Source organism: Pteropus vampyrus, unplaced genomic scaffold, assembly GCF_000151845.1.
Source record: "Pteropus vampyrus isolate Shadow unplaced genomic scaffold, Pvam_2.0 Scaffold107, whole genome shotgun sequence".
In the NCBI taxonomy this organism is placed as follows: Eukaryota; Metazoa; Chordata; class Mammalia; order Chiroptera; family Pteropodidae; genus Pteropus; species Pteropus vampyrus.
The window spans coordinates 959,068-980,214 of NW_011888888.1; the positions used below are offsets into that span (position 1 = coordinate 959,068).

The following is a 21,147-nucleotide window of genomic DNA, read 5'->3' on the forward strand; positions in this document are numbered from 1 at the left end:
TTTCTCATTCTAGAATGTTTTTACCTCAGATCATATTCAGATTTCCCCCACTTGCTCCCAAATTTGTACTTGGTTTGTCCAAACTAGTATCCTTTCTATAACCTTACACAGCTGGTCATGTTCTTTTAAGTCCCTTAAGTCTATCTTAATCTAGCACAGTTCCTTTTCTGAAGACATTGATTTGTTAAAGACACTGGGGCAGTTGTCCTGCAGAATCCCAAGTGGTTAATATGTCTCCTTGCTTTCTCCAGGTGTTATTTAGCTTATCCCTTTATTTCCTGAACTACCTGTAATCTAGAAGTTATACCTAGAGGCCTCATGGATTTGAATAAAACATTTTTTTACTAGAGTATATCATAGATGAGACACATGCTTCAAGTTACATCACATCAGAAAACACAAAATGTATCTAGTTGACCCTATCATTAACAATGCTAAAATCACTGGATAACATGACAGCCTAATCCCCCAATTATTTTTTTACCTTTGTGACTAGTGAGTTATCTATACAGTGTTCCTTTGGCATTGAATGAATTCCCAGTTCTCCATTAGCCATTCATCCAGGGCTTTTAACATTTAATGATAATCTTTGCCTAAATCAATAAATATTAAGGTTTGTGAATATTTTTTCCAGTTCTCTCTTCTGCATTTATTAGTTGGTGTTTCTATGTAAACTACATCTTTCCTTCCTCAACTTCAGCTATTTGGTCATCCTTAAATACTGTTCTTACTGAAAAGGCAGATTTATTTTTTCCATTCAATTATCTATTTCAGAGTACGAAGTTGGTTTAATAAATAGGTAGTGACAAATTAGGTTCTTTTAAATTTTTTTTGGTATAATTATAGACTCATGAATTTTTATATTTTTAATGTATTTCAGTCTATTGTAGTTATCTTTTTGGTGCTAAAATTGTCACAACTGTGACCAATAGGAGCCCCCAGAAATTTTGTTTTTGTTGCTAATAGTGAAGTAGCCTTAAAGACCATGGATTTAAGAAAACCAACTCCTAGGTATAATTTAATATCTTCCTTACAAATCCATAAGAGTTATCAGTTAATTCTTCATCAAACTCAGTTTTAAGCCTATGAGTGAGTAAAATGCTTATTTCGGGAACTCTTTATAGTTGTTCCAAAGGAGTGGGGGAGACCTTCAAGCCAATTTGTCATCAAAAGTTCTTACTCTTGTAGTTTTAACAGCTCACTCTAATTCAGATTATTAGCTAATCCTCTGCTAAGATTTCCTGCTAACAGGAAAAAAGACAGTTTGTCTTTTTTATATTTTCTTATGGACTCCTTGTTTTAGTTTTCATGAAGAAAACACTGCGAGGAGAAAAGTGATCAGATTCCAGGAAAGAACTATGTTAGAAAGGATTTACTAGAAACTCTATGGTTTCTTTGCCTTAAATCCTGAGGTTTCTCAGTGACTTCACTAATTTAATTCAAAGTAGACCTCCCCCTTTCTAATCAATACTTTATCTAGATCTAGAGTGAAATTAGATTTACATCCAGTTAATTCCTTGGCAATCTTCACACACAAGATCAGATACATCTGCATTCTGATACAGACTGCCTTCTGAAAGAGCATGTAGTCGTAGAACCTCAGCTTATACTAAAATTTTTATAAAAGGGCCCACATTGTTTCGGCCATTAAAGTAGAATTTAAGGATTTTAAACAATGTCATAAAATACTTCATTGCATATTCCTAAGCACCAGTCTTCAACAAATACTTTACACACAGTAGACAAGTCCTAGTTGATAGGTTGAAGGTGGTGTACAAAAAAAGTATTTGTCTGTATCTTACAAATTTATATTTAATTTTTAACCTATTCTGAATAGAAAATTCTACCATGTACATAAAAAGCACTTAAGTCTTACTGAAATGTTTTTGTTTCAGCATGCCTCTGAGAATGTAAGAGTACATTTCAAAATGTATTTTATCTATATGTAAATATTTTGGAATGTTATCATTATTTCATATAGTGGAAAATTTCCTGACCATTTTTTACTTAGTCACGTTTTCTACTTTCTTCTTTCTGGACTTTAATAGTTGCTAGTATATGCCTTTCTGTTTTTCAGCCCTGGTTCAAATCCAGATTCCTATTGCCCTATCAAAATGAGCATAATGCACATCGATCAATATAGGGACCAAGTAGCCTTACTTTATGGTAGTAGGGGAAAAGTGTTTTCAGGAAGGTCCCGTATAGAGATGCTTTCTTAAATCCTGTGTAATATGACAGTGGTTTCTTTCTCTACCTCATGGATGGATGGAATAACTTTGAAACAGTTGTGAACCAGGGCTTAGGAAATTAATTCATGTCATAGACATTGACTCTGTATCATCATATGGCAGCTGATAGTGGCCCCAAGTGCCAATCTCATCTGCTGTCGAACTCAAGAGAAACAGTGAAGGATATGAATCCTCTGCAAGCCCTGGGAGTAGCTCCTATGTAGTTTTTAGGTAATATCAAAAACATCCACTACATGTGGTTTGAACTTACATCCTTACCTGTTTAACAGAGAAAGGTGGTGCCTGCCTTCAAAGGTACATTTTGAGAAAATGAATCTGTCCTCGTATGTGCAAAGGGGGTAATAAACCCAGAATCTGTCCTGGAGTGGGTAGGTGTTTTTGTGTTTTAGCGGGTGGCAGGGATGGGTGGAGGCCTGCCCTTATGTGGGGATGAGGGAGAGGGATATTATATCAGCCCCTTTAAAGACATTAAATCAATTTAAATTCTAAGATCAAATAAAATTTCTTTGGTGTGAACTTGTATGCTTTAGTGAGTGCAAAAATGCTGTTGGTCCTTTTTAATCTTTCAGGAATGCTTTTAGGATTCAGTATGCTTAGATTCTTGATATGGTTTGTTTCTGAAAGTTGATTTGATAACTGATCAAAGTGTTATCTAATTCTACAAACATATAGCCAGCCAAAACGTATGCAATGGTTTTGAAACCCCCAAAACCCCGATGGGGAAATGTTCAGAAGCTAGCACTACACCAAGTAACCTGCCTGCATACTGACTAGGATTTAATCAAGTTTGAGTCTCTCACTAATCCATCCTGCCTTTGAAGAAGGCTTACCAACTTCTGTGCTGGTGTACAGCATTTCACTTTATGGAACACATGAACCTGAGCTTTGTGGAAACTAAATTTTTATAAATCTAATCACATTTTTTTTTTTACCCCCAATCACATTTTTTAAATGTTAAAAGTATTCTGTAAAGTTATCACTAACAGTATTATTTTTCTAGTCATAAACCCTTTGAATTCTGATTTATCAGCACCCTTACATATATACATACACATGCATCTCCACACATACACACATATACATGCACATGCACATACATATTTTTAGGTGGAGTTACTGGTTAATGTATGTTATCTTTTTAAATATGGTACAAACCTGCTAATCTAGATAGTGTTGATGCTATCTGTAATATACATGCCAGGACAGAAACACTAAATTTTTCAAATAATTCACTGTACATATGATGTGTAGCCAGTTAGATTTTTGTTATATAACTTAACTGAGATGTCAAGATTATTTAGAGCCTGTAACATATTAGGCCTGAGTGAGGTCAACATATCCAACTTGAGTTGTCTCAAATTGGTGCATATGATGGAAGTATGTAGCAATATGAAGAAGTGTTAAGACTTCCAAGAGTGGGTTCTAAATGCTTAAATTTATCAAAACAAAAACATACATCTTTATTCATCCCCTAGTATATTTTATAAGCAGAACCTAGAAATGGTTCACTCTGTTTTATATCTCATGAAAGACTATGACAGGCTTAGGAAAAAAATTTTTTCTGATAAATTTCATAAAAAAGAAAAATCAAGAAAGGATGTTGGCTGGATTTTTATGAAGGGCTTTAATTTTTCTGCCTGAAAACTTTCATGTTTTAAATATTTCAATGCAACACTGGAGCATTTTCTATGTTGTTAACTTTTGTGAATTAAAAATGTATCCAGCTCTATTTTGCATTACTTATGAATATTGAACTGCAATAAAAACATTCTTTATTGTGCTTGAGTCTCAGTATTTGGGGGAAGGGAGTAATTGTGGTGGAAGCAGGGAGGGGATTTGGTGGTGTTTGCACAAGAAATAATTTTAGATCTGCTGAGAATTTTAATACAATTTTTATTTTAGAAATATCTCACTGTAGACCAGAAGTCTAACAGGAGCTTTACCAAAATTTTAAACCATTAATTTATAAAATGAAAATAAGTACTTCTCTTTATGAAGCCAATTCTGGATTTTCTAAATTGGATTATTACGTGAACATATTTTTCTGTATTATTACTTTGCTGATCATTAAAATCAATAATTTTTTATTAAGTTGAAACCAAATGGCAAAGCAAAACATATTACATACATCTGCTCCTTCTTTCACTTAAAAAAATGTGGCCAAAGCTTTATTATTCAATGTAGTAGGAAAAAAACATCGAAATGCATGTGGTCATGTGCATAATGGGCTACTTTGATGAGGGGCAGAACAACATAACGGTTAGAAACATAAGCAATGTAGCTAACACACTTGCACTTGAATCCCAGCTCTGCTACAGGTAAATTCAGTAGGAAAGTTTTTGCATTCATTAGATGAAACTCCATTAGATCTACCTCACTGGGCAACTGGGATGATACCAGACAATATATGCACAGTACCCAGCCAGCAAATACACATGCTCTAAATAAGCACTTTATGATATGGAACTCTTAAATGGTGCTCTAATAAGCACTTTATGATATGGAACTCTTAAATGGTAGAGGATCAAAAAACAGTCAACATACATTGTAATAAGCTTCTCTGACTAATGACATTAGATGTCACCTTTTACTGTACTACAGAGAATATCTGAAAAACATACAATTTTGAAACCATTTATTTTTGTGTGAAATGGTTATCAATAAGTCTTTATTAACTTTAGATTTCCAATTAAAAGAAGTGTTTTCATGAAAGCCTTCAGGGCTCAGTTGTACGTCATATAACGGGGAGTAGCACTGAATTTGGCATAGGATTTAATGACCTTATTTACAGCTTCCAAGAAATCCCTCTCAGTAGCCATTTTACGCCGTGCTCTGATGGCAAACATACCAGCTTCTGTGCAGACACTTCTAATCTCAGCACCTTTTAAACAAAAAGGAAATAATAGACTTAATTAAAGCAGCCTGGACAGACAGACCATCAAATATAAGCAAGAGCTTTCAACCTACCAGTGCTATTTGGACACAGTCGTGCTAACAATTCAAATCTGATATCTCTTTCAACACTCATTGAACGAGCATGAATCTTAAAAATATGAGTCCGACCCTGAAAATAAGGGAATTATTAAATATTAAAATGGAAAAACATCACATCAAGAATCTCTTTTCTAAAATGAAATGATTTTCTTACCTCTAGATCTGGTAAGCTAAATTCAATCTTTCTATCCAATCTCCCTGGCCTCATCAGTGCTGGATCCAAAGTGTCTGGTCTGTTAGTGGCCATCAGCACTTTAATGTTGCCTCGAGGATCAAAACCATCCAGCTGATTGATCAGTTCCAACATCGTTCTCTGTACTTCATTGTCACCTCCAGCACCATCATCAAAACGAGCCCCTGAGAAGACGAAAGATAAGCTCTTCATATCCACTTAGCAGCACTAGCATAATGTGAAAGTATTGTAAATCTCAGCTCGAATCATACCCTCCAGTGCAAGTGAACATCCAGTTTTAAGCAAATCCTATAAGAACCAGGTTTACACTAAACTAATTAGATGGTAAATCTTTTAAAAGATCCATCATAGATTTATTTAACACAGGCTCCTTTATTTTGTTTTAATCCTCTTTAAGGAATTTTGCTTTTTAAATCTCTCAAGAACACCTATTGTTTAATATAATTACACCTCAACAAGGTAGCAGAATCCATGCAAATGGATTAGCAGTATGATGGTGTTGAATATGTCAGAAACTGACATACTCTTCTAAATTTCTCAAAACTCCTTAAAAATATGGCTAAGTCCATAGTATAGAACTATAACAACTATATATTACACTCCTTTGGACACATTAAAGTACTCTCGGTTAATGTCAGTCTCTTTCAATTAAACCAAAATAGAAAAAAAAAATCAAAAAAGAAGCCTCCAAATATGTATTTTCATGTTTAAATCATATACGTACTATTGTATTATGTATGTGTAATGTATTATACATATTACAAAACAAATAAATGAAAACTTTAAAAATAAGATTTAAATGTGAGAAAAAAATTTAGTATTTTCTTCCTGCACCCTAATACTGTATAATACACAGTCCACTCTGGAAACCATAGCTTTAGAGCATTGTGACATAATGAGGCTTATTCCAAAGATACTATAAAAATGACTTCAGATTTCCGGTTAACACTGCAGAGTAGGGAAATGCTCACCACATCAAAAATTACAACTAAACTACAGAACCACCATCATTGCGAGTCACTTGAAATGTAGCTGAACAGAAGTCCTACAACTGGGGACATACAGAAAAGGCCACCTCAAGACTAGTAGGAGGGGAAGAGAGACATGGAACAGGTTGATCCCACACCCCTATGTGGCGGTTGAGAATTGGAAGGGCTATCTTGGTTGCAGAGGTCCCTCAAGAAGAGCAAGGGATCCTAGCCCTACACTGGGCTCCCAGTGCTAGAAAAAGAAGTCCTTACAACTTCTGGTTGAGTGAGATAGAGGGTGGCTAGAGTCATGCACATTCCTTTTAAGACACCCATATACGAAGTTACTTGCTGACAGACTCACTTGTTCTGAGCTCCAGCCCTGGTGATTCCCTGAGACCCCACCCCACCCAAATTGCGGGCCCTCCCAAGCTGCTTCCAGTGGCTTTTCAATACAATACCCTGTCTTGGCTCAGGCTGTGAACTTTCCTAAAACCTCTCAAAGGTTCACAAAACCCAAACAAGCAGTATCTGGCCATAGTGTGCCCCGTACCTCTTGCTAAGCAGCCACAAGCCCAGCATTAGCAGTAGACGGCTTCAGTTCACAGCTTAGCCTCTCCCAGGTACCATCAAGCCCAGCACAAGTGGTAACCATCTGCAGATCACTTTACAGTTCATACCAAGTGGCCCCGGGCAGGGCACAAGCAGTGGCCAACCATGGCCTGCACCAGAGCCTCTCCCAAGAGGTCCCAGAACCAATACACCTGGTGGCCAGCTTCAGACCATACCAGAGCACCACCCAACCACCTCCACAAACAACAAACCCAAAGAGCAGACTGGGCAGGCACCAGAGCCCCACTAAAGCAAATCCTACTTTGTAGGGTCAGCCCCTGCACAACAGCTCTTTCACTGTAGTAATGGCCAGTCCCCACGACCAATCAGCCTGAGGGTCAAACCCTCCCACTGATGTACAAACAGCAATCAAGGCTCGACTACAACAGAAGAGCACAAATAACCCATACAAGGAACACATCCTGGAGCACCCAGCTCAAGTGACCAGGGTAGACTGTGTCACTGACCCTACAGCACACCTACTATATAGGGCCACCCTACTAAAACCAGGAGAGATAGGAGCCCTACCTAATACATAGAAACAAACACAGAAAGGCAGCAAACATGAGAAGACACCGAAACATGTCCCAAATGAAAGAACAGAACAAACCTCCAGAAAAGAACTAAACAAAATGGAGACAAAAGCAACCTACCTGATGCAGAGTTCAAAAGACTAGTTAGAAGGATGCTCAATGAACTTAGGGGAAGAGTAGATGAACTCAGTGAGAGCTTTAACAAAGAGAAAACATGAAAATGGGGATAAAAAACAAACAAAAGAAAGAATACAATAAATGAAATGAGGACTACATTACAGGGAATCAATAATAGATTACATGAAGCAGAGAACTGAATCAGCGATTTAGACGGTAAGGTAGCAGAAAACACCCAATCAGAACAGCAACAACAAAAAAGAATCCAAAAAAACGAGGATAGTTTAAGAGGCCTCTGGGACAATATCAAGAGTATCAACATTTGCATCTTAGAGGTACTGGAAGAAGAAGAGAGAGAGAGCAAGGAATTGAAAACCTATTTCAAGAAATAATGATAGAAAACTTCCCTAACCTGGCAAAGGAAATACAAGCCAAGAAGCACAGAGTCCCAAATAGGATGAACCCAAAGAGGCCCACATAAAGACACCTCATAATTAAAATGCCGAAGGTTAAAGGCAAAGAAGGACTCTTAAAAGCAGCAAGGGAAAAGCAGTTAGTTACCTACAAGGGAGTTCCCATAAGACTGTCGGATGATTTCTCAACAGAAACTTTGCAGGCATGAAATATTCAGTGATGAAAAGCAAGTACCTACAATCAGGATTACCATATTCAGCAAAGCTATAATTTAGAATCAAAAGACAGATAAAGAGGTTCCCAGACAAGAAAATGCTAAAGGAGTTCATCGCCAAACCAATATTACAAGAAATTCTAAAGGGAAAGGAAAGATAAATAAAAAATACAAATTTAAGAAGGAAAAAGATTAAAAATATGAATAATAAGATGGCAATAACTACATATCTATCAATAACTACTTTAAATGTATATGGATTAAATGCTCCAATCAAAAGACAATGCGGTTCAATGGATAAGAAAACAAGTCCCCTACCTATGCTGCCTACAAGAGACTCACTTTAGATGGAAAGACTCACAGACTGAGAGGGATAGAAAAAGATATTTTACGAAAATGGGAGCAAAGATAAAAACATTAAAAAGCTAGGGTAGCAATACTTATACCAGACAAAATAGATTTTAAAACAAGGCTATAACAAGAGACAAAGAAATACCCAGTAATCCCACTTCTGGGTATTTACCCAAAGAAATCTACAACGCTTCTTCAAAGAGACATGTGAATCCATATGTTCATCACAGCATTATTTACAATAGCTAAGATATGGAAGTAACCTGGGTGTCCATCAATGCCCAGCCATAAAAAAGAAAAAAATCTTGCCATCTGCAACACAGATGGACCTAGAGGGTATTGTGCAGAGTGAAGTCACACAGAGAAAGACAAATGCTGTATGATCTCGCATAAATGTGGAATCTAAAGAACGAAACAAACTCAAAGAAACTCATAGATACAGAGAACATTTTGATTATGGCTAGATGAAAGGAAGTTGGAGTGAGTAAGAAAGAGAAAGGGATTAAGAAGTATAAATTGGTAGTTAAAAAAGCCATGGGGATATAAAGTATAGCATAAGAATATAGTCAATAATATTATAATAATTATGTATGGTGTCAGGTGGGTACTAGATTCACCAGGATGATCACTTCGTAAGTTATATAAACATCGAATCGCCATGTTGTACACCTGAAACTAATATAATACTGTATGCCAACTGCAATTAAAAAATTAAAAAACTTATTTTTAAAAAGTGACTTCAGAGTCAGCATACTGCATCAATATACTGTGCTCAAATTAACTACTTAACTACAGGCAGTCCAAACCTAATAACGTCCATCCAGTCTAAAAACAAAACTCTAGGCAACTTAACCACAGTCCCTAAACAGTGTTACAGGGTCCATTATATTTTCAAGTCATTTTTGTCACTAAGTTAATTAAATAACAATGGTCTGGACATATGACACTTCTTTGGCTGATAAGGATTATTACTCTTATAGACTATGACAATAGTCGATAGGGTAGTTTGGAGTTTTCATAGTCTATCACATTTATTATTTACTTTAAAGCTCTCAAAAATCCATGAAATAAAAAGCATGAATTATTGTATCCTTTATAAATGAACAAACTGAGGCTCAGGGTTAAAGTAACTTGTCCAGATTGCACAGCTAGTACTGCATTTCATCAAATCTATGAAGCCAACAGTAACGTTTTATGTACACTTTATGTACACTTTCTCTTTTGGAACTTACCAATTAAATTATGCCCCACTGCTTTCTTGTCACATTAAGTGAAGCTGTAGCCCAAGTTTGGAGTTGTTAAATGTGAAAATAAGTCATATGAATGAAATCAGAGAAGTACAAAGAAATACTCTGAGAAATAGCAATGCTATATAATATTTCTTTTTTCCTTCACGGTGCAACCCTACTTTTTATTAGATCTTTGACTTCGATGTGCCAGAACTCATAAAAGAGTTGGAATTAAAATTCTGTATAAGATTAACATATCAGGAAAACTCTACACATACTACTTTTGAACTCTCACAAAATCCAATACTAAATTAGTTCTCTAAAATACTATCCATACCTCCAATAGCATCAATTTCATCAAAGAAGATAAGGCAGGCTTTTTTTGTTCTGGCCATTTCAAAGAGCTCTCGAACCATCCTTGCCCCCTAATAAAAAAATTACTTGTTAATTCATAGTTGGTTTTAAACTCTTTTAGACTATAATAAGTTATACTTCAAACTTCTCAATATTCCTACCAGTATTCTCAACCATTATTACCTCAAGCTTTGTCAAAAATCTGAAATTTGTTACCTATTCCATGAAATTAATTTTATTAGCCTCAAAACAATGTTAAGTAATTTCATGATTCTGTACCTGTTAAATAGCCAGTAACTTTAAGACCTAAAGAGGTCAAATTAACACTGTTAAATAAAGGCACCATTTCAATCAGCAAAACTTGAGGAAATAAAAGCATCTGATCTATCACTTGGCATATCTGATCACTGAACTTGATTTCTAAGTTTTGATTAGGAAATAAAAGTACTATCCATCTCAACTCATGCAGCTCCTTTTCTAACTTTTAAGTATACTAATCATTGTTTCAGATACAATTTACAACCTTAGACTTACTCTCTAATGAAAAAAAAAAAACCTATATGTAGGCATGTGTATACAGGTAGACAATCTATGTTCTCTCTTTCTCAGTAGAACATAAAATGCTGCCCCTGCAGTGAAAGTACACTTTTGAAAGCACTTACCAGGCATTTCTCGGGTATTTATTTTACAAACCAAATCTACAGAAAATGTCATTTTTCTGAGCAGGGCACATAGTGATTAAAAATTTTAAGCAGTTTATTTCCAAATGACCACGAGGGAAGGCTGGTGGCTTCTGAACTACTAATTACAACCCATCAATTGATAAATTTCAGGTCTCAATCTTTCAATGTGGAAATGCCCCTTTAATTTCATCCATGCTTTATAAATCTTTCACAGAACTACACATTCTTTGATTATAACCAATTTACCTTACCTCACCGACGTATTTCTGTACAAGTTCAGATCCAATAACTCGAATGAAGCAAGCATCAGTCCTATTAGCAACTGCCCGAGCACAGAGTGTCTTGCCTGTACCTGGTGGACCAAAGAGCAGCACGCCCTTGGGAGGCTCAATGCCAAGATTAACAAACCTCTCTGGCTGTAATAGACACAAATTTTAAACTTATCACTTCTGTATAATAAAAATAAGACTTCTTCTACATCAATATATTTAAACCAAAATTAAGTCCACAATCTATATACCTGACTTAAATACAAACTTTACTTATCCTAAGATACAAGATCTAAACTAAACTAATATCAACACGTAAGACTGAATGGCTTTTGAAGGTGTTTCTACTATCCAGGCTTAACAAAAATTCCCCCCTAATTTAAAAAAAATTAGTGTTAAAGAACAAAAGCATTACCTGGTATTTAATATCTTAGTTTTCCATTATCCTCTCAAGCTCAATCTGATTCAAGTTAAGCCCATTTCTTCTTTTATCATTAAAACACATGGTTTCTTCTATAACTTAAAACATTTTTAACATATTGCTAAAGGCTCTACCTCAACTTCCTTTGTCACTTAAAACAGAAGATCTGTATTTTTTTTTAATAGGTTTGACCATTCTATCCTTTTGCTTTCTCTTTTGAAACTTACCAACTCTCCACACCACTACCCTTAAAATTTTTCATTAAAGAAAATATAAAATTTAAAAAGCTGTCTAGTATATAGGCAATTTTAGTGCAGAGTACACAAAGGCTATCACATCTTTATACAAAAAAATTTTTAATGCAACAGACTTGGTCACTTACATGAAGTAGAGGGGTTTCAACTACTTCTCGAAGTTTCTCAATCTGTTCCTTACAGCCACCCACATCACTGTATGTAACATCAGGTTTTTCCTCCACCTAATAGAAGGATGAAAATGTACAACGTATAGCCATAGGCTTTTGAATATTACTCCAAATGTTCTATTTAGTACAGCAGACCCAATATTCTAAAAGAAAAATCAGACTTAAAGCAAGTAAGAATTTTTTTTTAATTGGAATACATTGCCCAGTTTCCTAGAACCACTTGCTATATTACTTATAACACAAAGTGAGAGACAAACTAGTAAAATAAAAACTGATAAAGACTTCCACAACTGAAAAAAATGGTTTAAAAAAACATGGCAAGTCAATATATACCCACGTATTAACAGTTTATGAGTTAAAAGTTTCAAGATTTTTTGAGAAGGATGCAGTTGTATTCTAAGTCATGCCATTTCTTTTCCCTCCACAGTTTTTTACCTGCATCATGGTAACTGTTGGGTCAATCTTTGGAGGCAGTGGAATGTGAATTTGATATTTATTTCTGTCCACACTAGAAAGGTAAAAAAGAGCCTCAATAACACATTCAAAAAATTTTCTAAGTAAATTATCATGTATTCTACATGCATTAATTACATTAGCTCACTTAATCTTTATAACTATCCTAGATCAAATGCTTCTTCCACCCATACCTACACCACGTTACCTCAGACTGGGAAACTCAACTTTAAAATTCTGCACTTATTTTACAACATCTGAAGCCATTCATAAAAAATACCACATGGGGATGGGGAAAAGGAGAATGCAGGGAGGTCAAGAAGTGGATGCAGAAGAAAGGACGTTCAACTGCAGTACTCTAATAGATCATCCCCTCGTATCCCACGGCAAGCAGTGCATTCAGTCAAAAGAAAGCCAAGGATGTGAATGTGACATGGTATCTTTAATGAAAGACGAACATTTACTGTAAAAGAAATCTTACCCAACTCTCATTCCTTCTTCAATGTCAGTAGGTGCTACCTGATCACTGAGGTCCACCACAAACTTGGCAAACTGCTTCACATTGATAATGTACTTTGGGTCCTCCGAATCAGCATTGATTATCTTTGTACATCTAACACAGCAAAAGGCTTGATTAGAGTAAGCAACCTAAACCACTACTAATGAATTCAAGTAACTAGATCCTCTCCTGGGCATGCAGCACACTAATGAGCAGGTGTAAACCAGAAATGCAGAAACTGGGCCACTGTTAAAGATCCTTTTCTATAGAATACACTCAATCCCAAGGGTCCACTCAACTTCTGCTAAGCCATAAAATTTTCGAAAGATACATTCCTCTGGAAAATTAAACTGAAATATTTCATCATTAAGAAGTTCTCTGATTTCTTGATTTTCGTAACTACATTCCTTTATTAGTGATACTCTTGTATGTCTTAAGTTACTCTCTTCATTTTCCTATCAGAAGACAGTCTTTTCTTACACCAAGTTAAGTAACGGATGTGTTTTCCATTCTTTCCTGAGTTTATAGTTCAAATTCATTTTTATTGTTGCTATTTTTAACTTAAATGTATTCTTTTTCTGTGTGACATGAAGACAAATTTGTAATACCATTGTAGAAATACCACTGCACATCATTGTAGAAAGTAGCCTACTGCCTTTCCTTTTCTATACTATCTACTGAATAAAAACAAAAACAAAAAACATAACTCATGTTAGAAAGAATTCATGTCATGAGCTGTAGCAACAAATATAGGAAAATACAAAGTAGTCACTAGAGTATGCATGTATGTAGCACTGAAAGTAAGGTAAAGAATGCTTTGTACTTGTGGCATAATTGTGTGACAGGACTCTGTCCCTGTCACTAGCCAAGGTCTACCAGGGAGGTAGAATTATATATATAAAGTATCTATCACTACTTTATCTGACAGACCCTGCCAACACTGTCTGAATAGATATGCATTTTTTAATCTACAGCTGAAAAAGTAAATACTCGATTTCCAGAATGGTAAAGTAAGGACATTCAAAAATCTGCTCCTCTTTAAAAGCAAAGTGAACACTGGCAAAAACAGTCAAAATCAACATTTTCTGAACTCTGGATATGGGGGGAGAGGGTACAGAATGAGTTTCGAGTTCCCCAAAGCTCAACCCCCAGAAAACTGTCACTATTTCACCTGTCTGTCTGGCAGCTAGCTGAAGAGCTCCATTTTCAGGACTTGTTTTTATTTAACCTGACTCAGAGCTCACTCTGTATGAATACCCCTACCCACAGGGCCTTTGTTGGAAACAATCGGTGAGAACTGTTTAACATCATGACTGTCTGAGGTGGCATTATCAGTTGAGGCTAAAAGGCGACTAACCAAACACTTCAAAACAGCAACAAAAATTAATAAATCCTAGGGAAAGTGGAAATCTGATTTCCAAAGCTGACATATTACATTATTTAAAACATAAAAAAATTATGAGAGACAAAAAGAAATAGGAAAGTATAGCTCATACATAGAGAAAAAGCAGTCCATAGAAACTGTCTCTGAAGAAGCCTAGACAGTGGTCTTACAAAAAAAACTTTAGTATCATATTTTTTTAAAAAACTAAAGGAAACCATGTTTAAACAATTAATGGGAAGTAAGAGAACAATGTCTCACCAAACAGAGATTATCAATGAAGAGAGAAATTAGACTGAAATATTTAGCTATAAAAAGAGATGATGTTCTGACACACGCTACAATATGAATAAATCTTCAAACATTATAATAAGTGAAAGAGGCCAGAAACAAAAGATTTATATGAAATGATTCTATTTATAGAAAATATCCAGGACAGGCAAATCCAGAGACAGAAAATAGGAAAGCGGTTGCCAGGGGCTACAGAGAGAGGGGAACAGGGGCTGTAATGGGTATAGGGTTTCTTTTTTAAGCTGAAAACAATACTCTGGAAAGAGTAAAACTGAAGTTCTTAAGAAAGGCTGGGGCAAGAGGTGGGGTGAAGGTAGTGGTGGTGATAACTTTACTAAAATGAGGACAGGGAAGTGAGAGAGAAGTGAGTAAACAGAAGTTGCTGAAATTTCCTGGCCCTCTAGCTCCACTGTTCTTCCAAAATATTGGAGATTTGAGACAACAGGAGATTGAAAACAACTTCTCTGGGGAAAATGACGATTCAAATGAAAAGATCTAAAGGTACTGACACTGAAGGTTCCCCAACTAAACATCCAACTATATAAGCTATAGTGAAGTTTAGGATCAATATGCTTTACTATTGGATCTAGAGCTTCTATCAGCTTTTTGGTCTCCCGCTAAAACTAAAGCCCAAAGTAAGATTACCAGACATCTAGCATAAAAGATAGATAGGAAACAAGCAAAGAGAAAAAAACATTTTAGAGGAAGCAGAAACCTTCCAGTTATTAATTTCCTTAAAGATGAGAACTTACTATTACCCTGATATAAGAACAGAATATTCAAAAAACAAAACACATACATTGAAAGAAAAAAGGAGCTCTTGGAAATTAAAAACTTGAGAAAAGAAATGAGAAAAAAAATTAATAGGACTCAAAAGTTAAGAAAATCTCACAAAGAGTAGAGCCGAAACACACACACAAAAAGCAAGAAAAATTAGCATATTAGAGGAGCAATCCAAGAGGTCCAGTATCCAAAACAGAAGTCCTTAATAGAGGACCAAGAAAATGGAAAGAAAGAAATTAACAAACGAATCATTTTAAGAAAATCTGCCACACTGAAGGACATGAGAGCCCAGCACCATGGATGAAAACAGACCAACAACAGGGCACACATCATCATGAAATTTCAGAACAAGTGAGAACAAGAGGAGACTCAACAACCTGCAAAGAAAAATGAGGTTACATATCACGACTGGGAATCAGCGTGACTTCAGACTACCACCACCAGAAGGTGGAGGGCAACAGAACGATGACTTCAAAGTTCCAAAGGAAAAATAACTTTACACCAGCCAAGACATTTTCAGACATTTGTGTTCTCAAAATATTACTTCCCAAATGACCTTCTTTCAGGAAGCTACCAGATGATTTAGCCTACCTAATGAGGATGCAAGTAAACTGAAAAGAGTTGGTACACAAGCAACAGAAGAGAGGCAAAGGGAATCTACAGGTAAGAAGTCACACGATGACTGTGATTCGACAGGCATAAAGAACAACTGGTCAAACAGAAGAAGGTCAGAAAGTGCTGGGAAAGACTTTTTCAGGACAATGAACCTGACTGAATACCAGATGCGGCTGGTGCACCTGAAGTACACAAGAGAAAACCTGATGGACCTAATGTACCTGAAGAACAATTTAGACAATCAGGAAAAATTGACAGGTTAATAATATACATTTAAAAAAAAAAAACAAAAACCCTGGCAAATGAAAAAACAAGGCAATTATGACAAGGAAAACAAAAAGTGGTGCAAGAAAGGAAAAATAATCAGTATACTACTTGGCTATTTGTGAATAGGGTGTACTTAGCTATAATTATAAAAATACCAAATACTGATCTAACCTAAATTTTAATGTAATTACATTAGGAGAATGCAGGGATAGGAAGACACGCAGCAGGATTAAGAGGATCAAACTCTTTTCAGTAGTTGTTACGTCTGAGGAAGGGGCAGTGGGACAAGGATTGGAAGGAAGGTTTCCACATTTGCTCTGTCTTTCTATATTATTTGAATCTTTTATATGACTGTCTTCACCTATTTCTTGAATAAGTGTTTAAGGCATAAAATTTTAACCCCAGATACTTGTATAGAAAGCTTTATTTACTTGGAATTTGGAATAAAAATTCCTTATGAACCATCTCATTATACCCAAGATTCTAAAAAGCGCCTAAAAGATAAAAATAAATTTCCACAGAGCATACCTTGCAACCTGCAAAGGCTGTTCACTTTGGAGCGTTTGCTTATCTGCAGCCAAATCCCAGAGTGCTGGTGGCGCCAGGCCTGTATCAGACTCTTTAATACCTACATAAAGAAAGATTACAAAATTCACTGAAATATAATGCAACACCCTAAAGCAGGGGTCCCCAAACCCCTGGGGCTGCAGACCAGTACCAGTCTGTGACCTGTTAGGAACCGGGCCACACAGCAGGAGGTGAGCAGCTGGTGAGTGAGCTAAGCTTCATCTGTATTTGCAGCTGTTCCCCAGTGCTAGCATAACCACCTGAGCCCCATCTCAGATCATCAGGCATTAGATTCTCATAGGAGCACTGGTCCCTGGTGCAGCAGTTGGGGACCACTGCCCTCAAGCCAGTTTTCTCAACCTCAGCACTACTGACATTTGAACTAAATAACTTTTTTTTTTTTGGTGGAGGTGGAAGGAGGGTGTCCTGTGCATTCATTCATTATAGAATGGTTAGCAGCATCACTGGACTCTAACCCATAGATGCCACAAGCATCACCTCCCTCTCGAGTCATGAGAATCAGGAATGTCTCCAGACACTGCCAAATGTCCTAGGGGGAGGGGAAGGCAAAATCACCCAGTTGAAAACCACCACCCTAAAATAGTCATGAGCCAAAAATTTAATGCCATACTTGACATTTTTTTTTTGGTGGTCGAATACTATAAAACTTCACCACTCAAGTTCCCAAGAAGAAAAGTTTCCAAATACTAGCCAATAGCCCACTTACTATGTGATCATATCTTTTCCAGTAAGAAACTTTAACTGGTTTATTAGAGTTTATTGAACTCTGACCAACAGAAACATTACTTGCTTAAAGGATAATATTTCTTAATTGCTTAGGAATTAAACTTGGTTGTCAAAGGTAGTAAAAGAGATTGTTAAATGAGATCCAATTTCTTAACAGACAGAAAAGATGATAATTTTCTTTAAACTGTAATTTATGAAAGAGAAACATTTATAAACTCCTTTGGTATAATTAACACATTACATTTAAAGAGGGGAAATAGAAATATAATATATGCATATATATATATACACTTATATATATATACACATACCAGTGAGCTCATTAATTTTCTTGAGAAGTTGTTGAATGTCATCTTCAACCTGCTTGATCTGCCTAGAGTAAGTGCTCTGACCCTAGAAGATAAAGATCAGTTTAATTAGAATATCAGGAAATTAGCAATTTATTAAACTATAAAAACATTTAACATTGACATACATTTTAAATACAATAAACATTTGTGTAAATTATTTCAAATGTTTTTCAATATAGTACATTTTAATTACAAATAGTATAAAAATAATGTATAAACTTAGACACATTGACATTCTGATCTATCCTAGACAGAAACTGTAGGTAGGTAACTCTTTCCAGTTAGGATTACTATAAACTGCTAGACATCCTCTTTAATTATTTTGGAAGAGTAATACCAACAATAGTTCTTATTTCAACATAAAATATCTATATTTTATGGACATTCAAAGGACTTACATAAGTTTTCAGCAAGGCAATATCTCCCTCATCCAGAGCTGAAAGAAGAGACAATACATGAGATTCAAACATAAAAAACTAGAGATAACAATTTTCTGCTCAATTCAAACTGCATTAGTAGAGTGAGAAAAATTGTGCCAAGTTATCGTATACATACAACTATCAAATAATTCTTGTAATCAAGAATATTTTATCTAATTGGGTAAAGGCGGATTTTAAAAAAACCACATAATATAGCTGCTGAAGAGTCTCAAAGTGATGCAACACAAAAATAGGGAGCCCAAAAATAGAGTTTGAGAATGAAAACAACCTGGCACTAGTCTCAGCAACGTTATCATTTGCTACGTAACCTTGGAAAAACCATTTAATTTCTCTAAGCATCAGTTTTCTCAACTGAAAAATAGAGATAATACCAATATACCTTCATAGTACTGCTACAAAGATCAAATAAGATATGGATGAAGAAGCACATAAAATTCTATACACATTAGTCTTAAATGTATTCAAGAGATAAATTAATACATTTACAGAGTAACACATCCAGAGAAATGCACAGATGAAATGTTAAATTTCTGTAATTAAGTTGTCAATTAGGTGACTGAGTACCTCTGAGGTTTGCAGTATCCTAAAATATTTTCAAGGGAAACAGATTATTAGATGAAAGTAGAGAGAAAAATCTTTCTTTGGAGGGAGGGTAGAAATGGAGAAGGGTGCTATGAGAGGTTGAAGTTGTTTAGCAAGGCAAGAGTAAAAGACAGGAAAAAGCCATCACAAGAATGCTTAAAATAGCCTATAAAGAACCAAAAAAGAAAACGGCAGAAAGATAAGACAACAAAAGGGATTACTGGGAAGAAATCATGTATGAAAATGGTGGGTAAAAGTGTTATAGTTTCTAAGGAGAGTAATTTGGCATTGTCTATTAAATTAGAACTCCATTTCCAAAATTTACCCTTTTTGTGTATGTGGTGAAAGTTACATGAACAAGGTTATTCATTGCTCTATAACGGCCAACAGATTGGGAGAAATCTAAATGTCCAACAATAATAATTACATACATCACTGTATATCTAATAAAGTGGGATGCAGACAACAGTGACTATGTAATATGAACTTATCCTTAAAATACATTAAGATTGAAAAAAGCAAGATGTACAGCATGCTACAATTATGTAAAAAGGAATATGTAAGCAAATTTGCTTGTACATGCATAGAAAATGTCTAGAAAGATAACGCAAAATGCAACATTAGCTGTCTCCGTGGATAAATGGGTGGCTGGAGCCAAGAATGAGACACTTTAATGTACTTTTTTCGGCCTTTTGAGTTTTAGGCATGCACATGTATTATCTAGTCAAAGGAATTTTTTTTAAAGAGAATTATGTCTCAGGATCCTGGCTACACAGTGATAGTAGCTGTCACACTTGAGAGGGATGAGGGACAGGAATGAGGATCCAAGTAACCAAGTTCCGCCAGGCGGGACTTCAAGGCCTGCAAGGCCAAGCAGGGTGCGTGACTTCTTCAAGACCTGAAAGCTGAACATGAATAAAAATTTCGGCCAGTGGGAGATAATTATAGGATTTGGAGCTAGATGAGGGAGAGAGAAGGCAGGCAGGTTAACCGGCTGGCGCCCCAGACCAAGGGCAAACCAAATCACAAACGGCATAAAAGGGACCGAGAACGGAGCAGAAATCCAGCCTCCCCTCCAGGGCCAAGCCTGGTCCTAAATCGGGCCGAAGCTCCTGCCTTTGTCGACTGACCTCGGATGGGCTTGTCGTCCTTCTCATCCTCTTTGGTTTTCCGCTGATCGGCACCGAGGTAATCCGGCATTTTAGAAGATCCAAGTGCCTCGACTCCTTACGGATTACACAGCACCTTCCCCACTTCCGGTGGTCCCTCCCTTTCCCTTCCTCCCCGGAAGTAAAGCTGACCTCTCTGGCGCTTTTACTAGCAGCCAGAGAGACGGAAAAGAGCAGTGGAGACTCACGCTGGCGTCCAGGTCGCCGTTACAGGGTGTAAGAATAATTACCTGTTAGGAGACAGCTGGGTCTATCCTGGCCCTCACCATGGCGAAGTTCCCTGAGCAACAGACTTCAAAACCAACCCTGGCTCATTCCTTGAGTTTAAACCCCGATTTAGTCATTTATTCACTGTGCACTCTTGGGTAACTTTTTAAACCTCTATGTACTTTAATTTCTTTCCCCTTTACCTCACAGTATTGTGGGGGCTTTAAATAAGTGTGTAAAGTACCTGGCATATTAGAAACCTAATAATAGCGGCTCGATACGCAAATATAGTGAAAGCAAATAGGAGTCGTTCATTAATTTGATGTTACCTAGGGGATGAGGAGGTAAATGGTTTCATTCTTGAGCCCGCTGCCAAAGCAGAGTGATACCGTCCTCCTACAAGGAAGTTGGAAAAGAGGTTTTGAAAGAAATGCGTTTGGGAGATGAGGAATGAAAGAGGGCAGCTAGGAGACAACTAGAAATGAGAAACTTAAAAAAAGTCTGACCTTTCTGAGAATTAAAGGACAGAGAGTGAAAAGGTATTGTACAAGATGGGGAAAAAAAGTTTGCATGTCATATATCTGATAATGGGTTAATATACAGAATATATAATGAACTGTAACTCAAGAACAAGAAAAAAGCCCAATTTTTAAAACAGGGTGTTGATTAGATACCCAATTTTTAAAACAGGGTGTTGATTAGATACCAGGTGGACTTGATTAGATAGCTCTCCAAAGAAGATACATAAATGCCCAATAAGCGTGTGAAAAA

At 36.2% G+C, this 21,147-nt stretch overlaps 1 protein-coding gene across 1 annotated transcript; it reads right to left on the minus strand.

Annotated features, from left to right (window-relative positions):
• Positions 1 to 4,867: 4,867 nt before the first annotated feature.
• Positions 4,868 to 20,298, minus strand: PSMC2 (proteasome 26S subunit, ATPase 2). Its single transcript, XM_011365197.2, has 12 exons — positions 20,131 to 20,298; positions 18,377 to 18,414; positions 17,940 to 18,021; positions 16,843 to 16,942; positions 12,960 to 13,091; positions 12,461 to 12,533; positions 11,984 to 12,079; positions 11,163 to 11,327; positions 10,212 to 10,299; positions 5,398 to 5,600; positions 5,217 to 5,313; positions 4,868 to 5,130 (listed from the first exon to the last, which is right to left on the minus strand). Exons 1-12 carry the CDS (start codon positions 20,198 to 20,200, stop codon positions 4,973 to 4,975), a joined length of 1,302 nt encoding a protein of 433 aa, XP_011363499.1. The 5' UTR covers positions 20,201 to 20,298; the 3' UTR covers positions 4,868 to 4,972.
• Between the last annotated feature and the right edge of the window lie 849 nt (positions 20,299 to 21,147).

Coding starts and splice junctions, on each gene's coding strand:
- PSMC2 (XM_011365197.2), bottom strand. CDS start 20,200: ATGCCGGATTACCTCGGTGCCGATCAGCGGAAAACCAAAGAGGATGAG. Junction 13,092..16,842: donor CAGCCTTTGCAGGTTGCAAG/GTATGCTCTGTG, acceptor TTGCTGTGTTAG/ATGTACAAAGATAATCAATG. Junction 5,314..5,397: donor TTAGCTTACCAGATCTAGAG/GTAAGAAAATCA, acceptor CCTTATTTTCAG/GGTCGGACTCATATTTTTAA.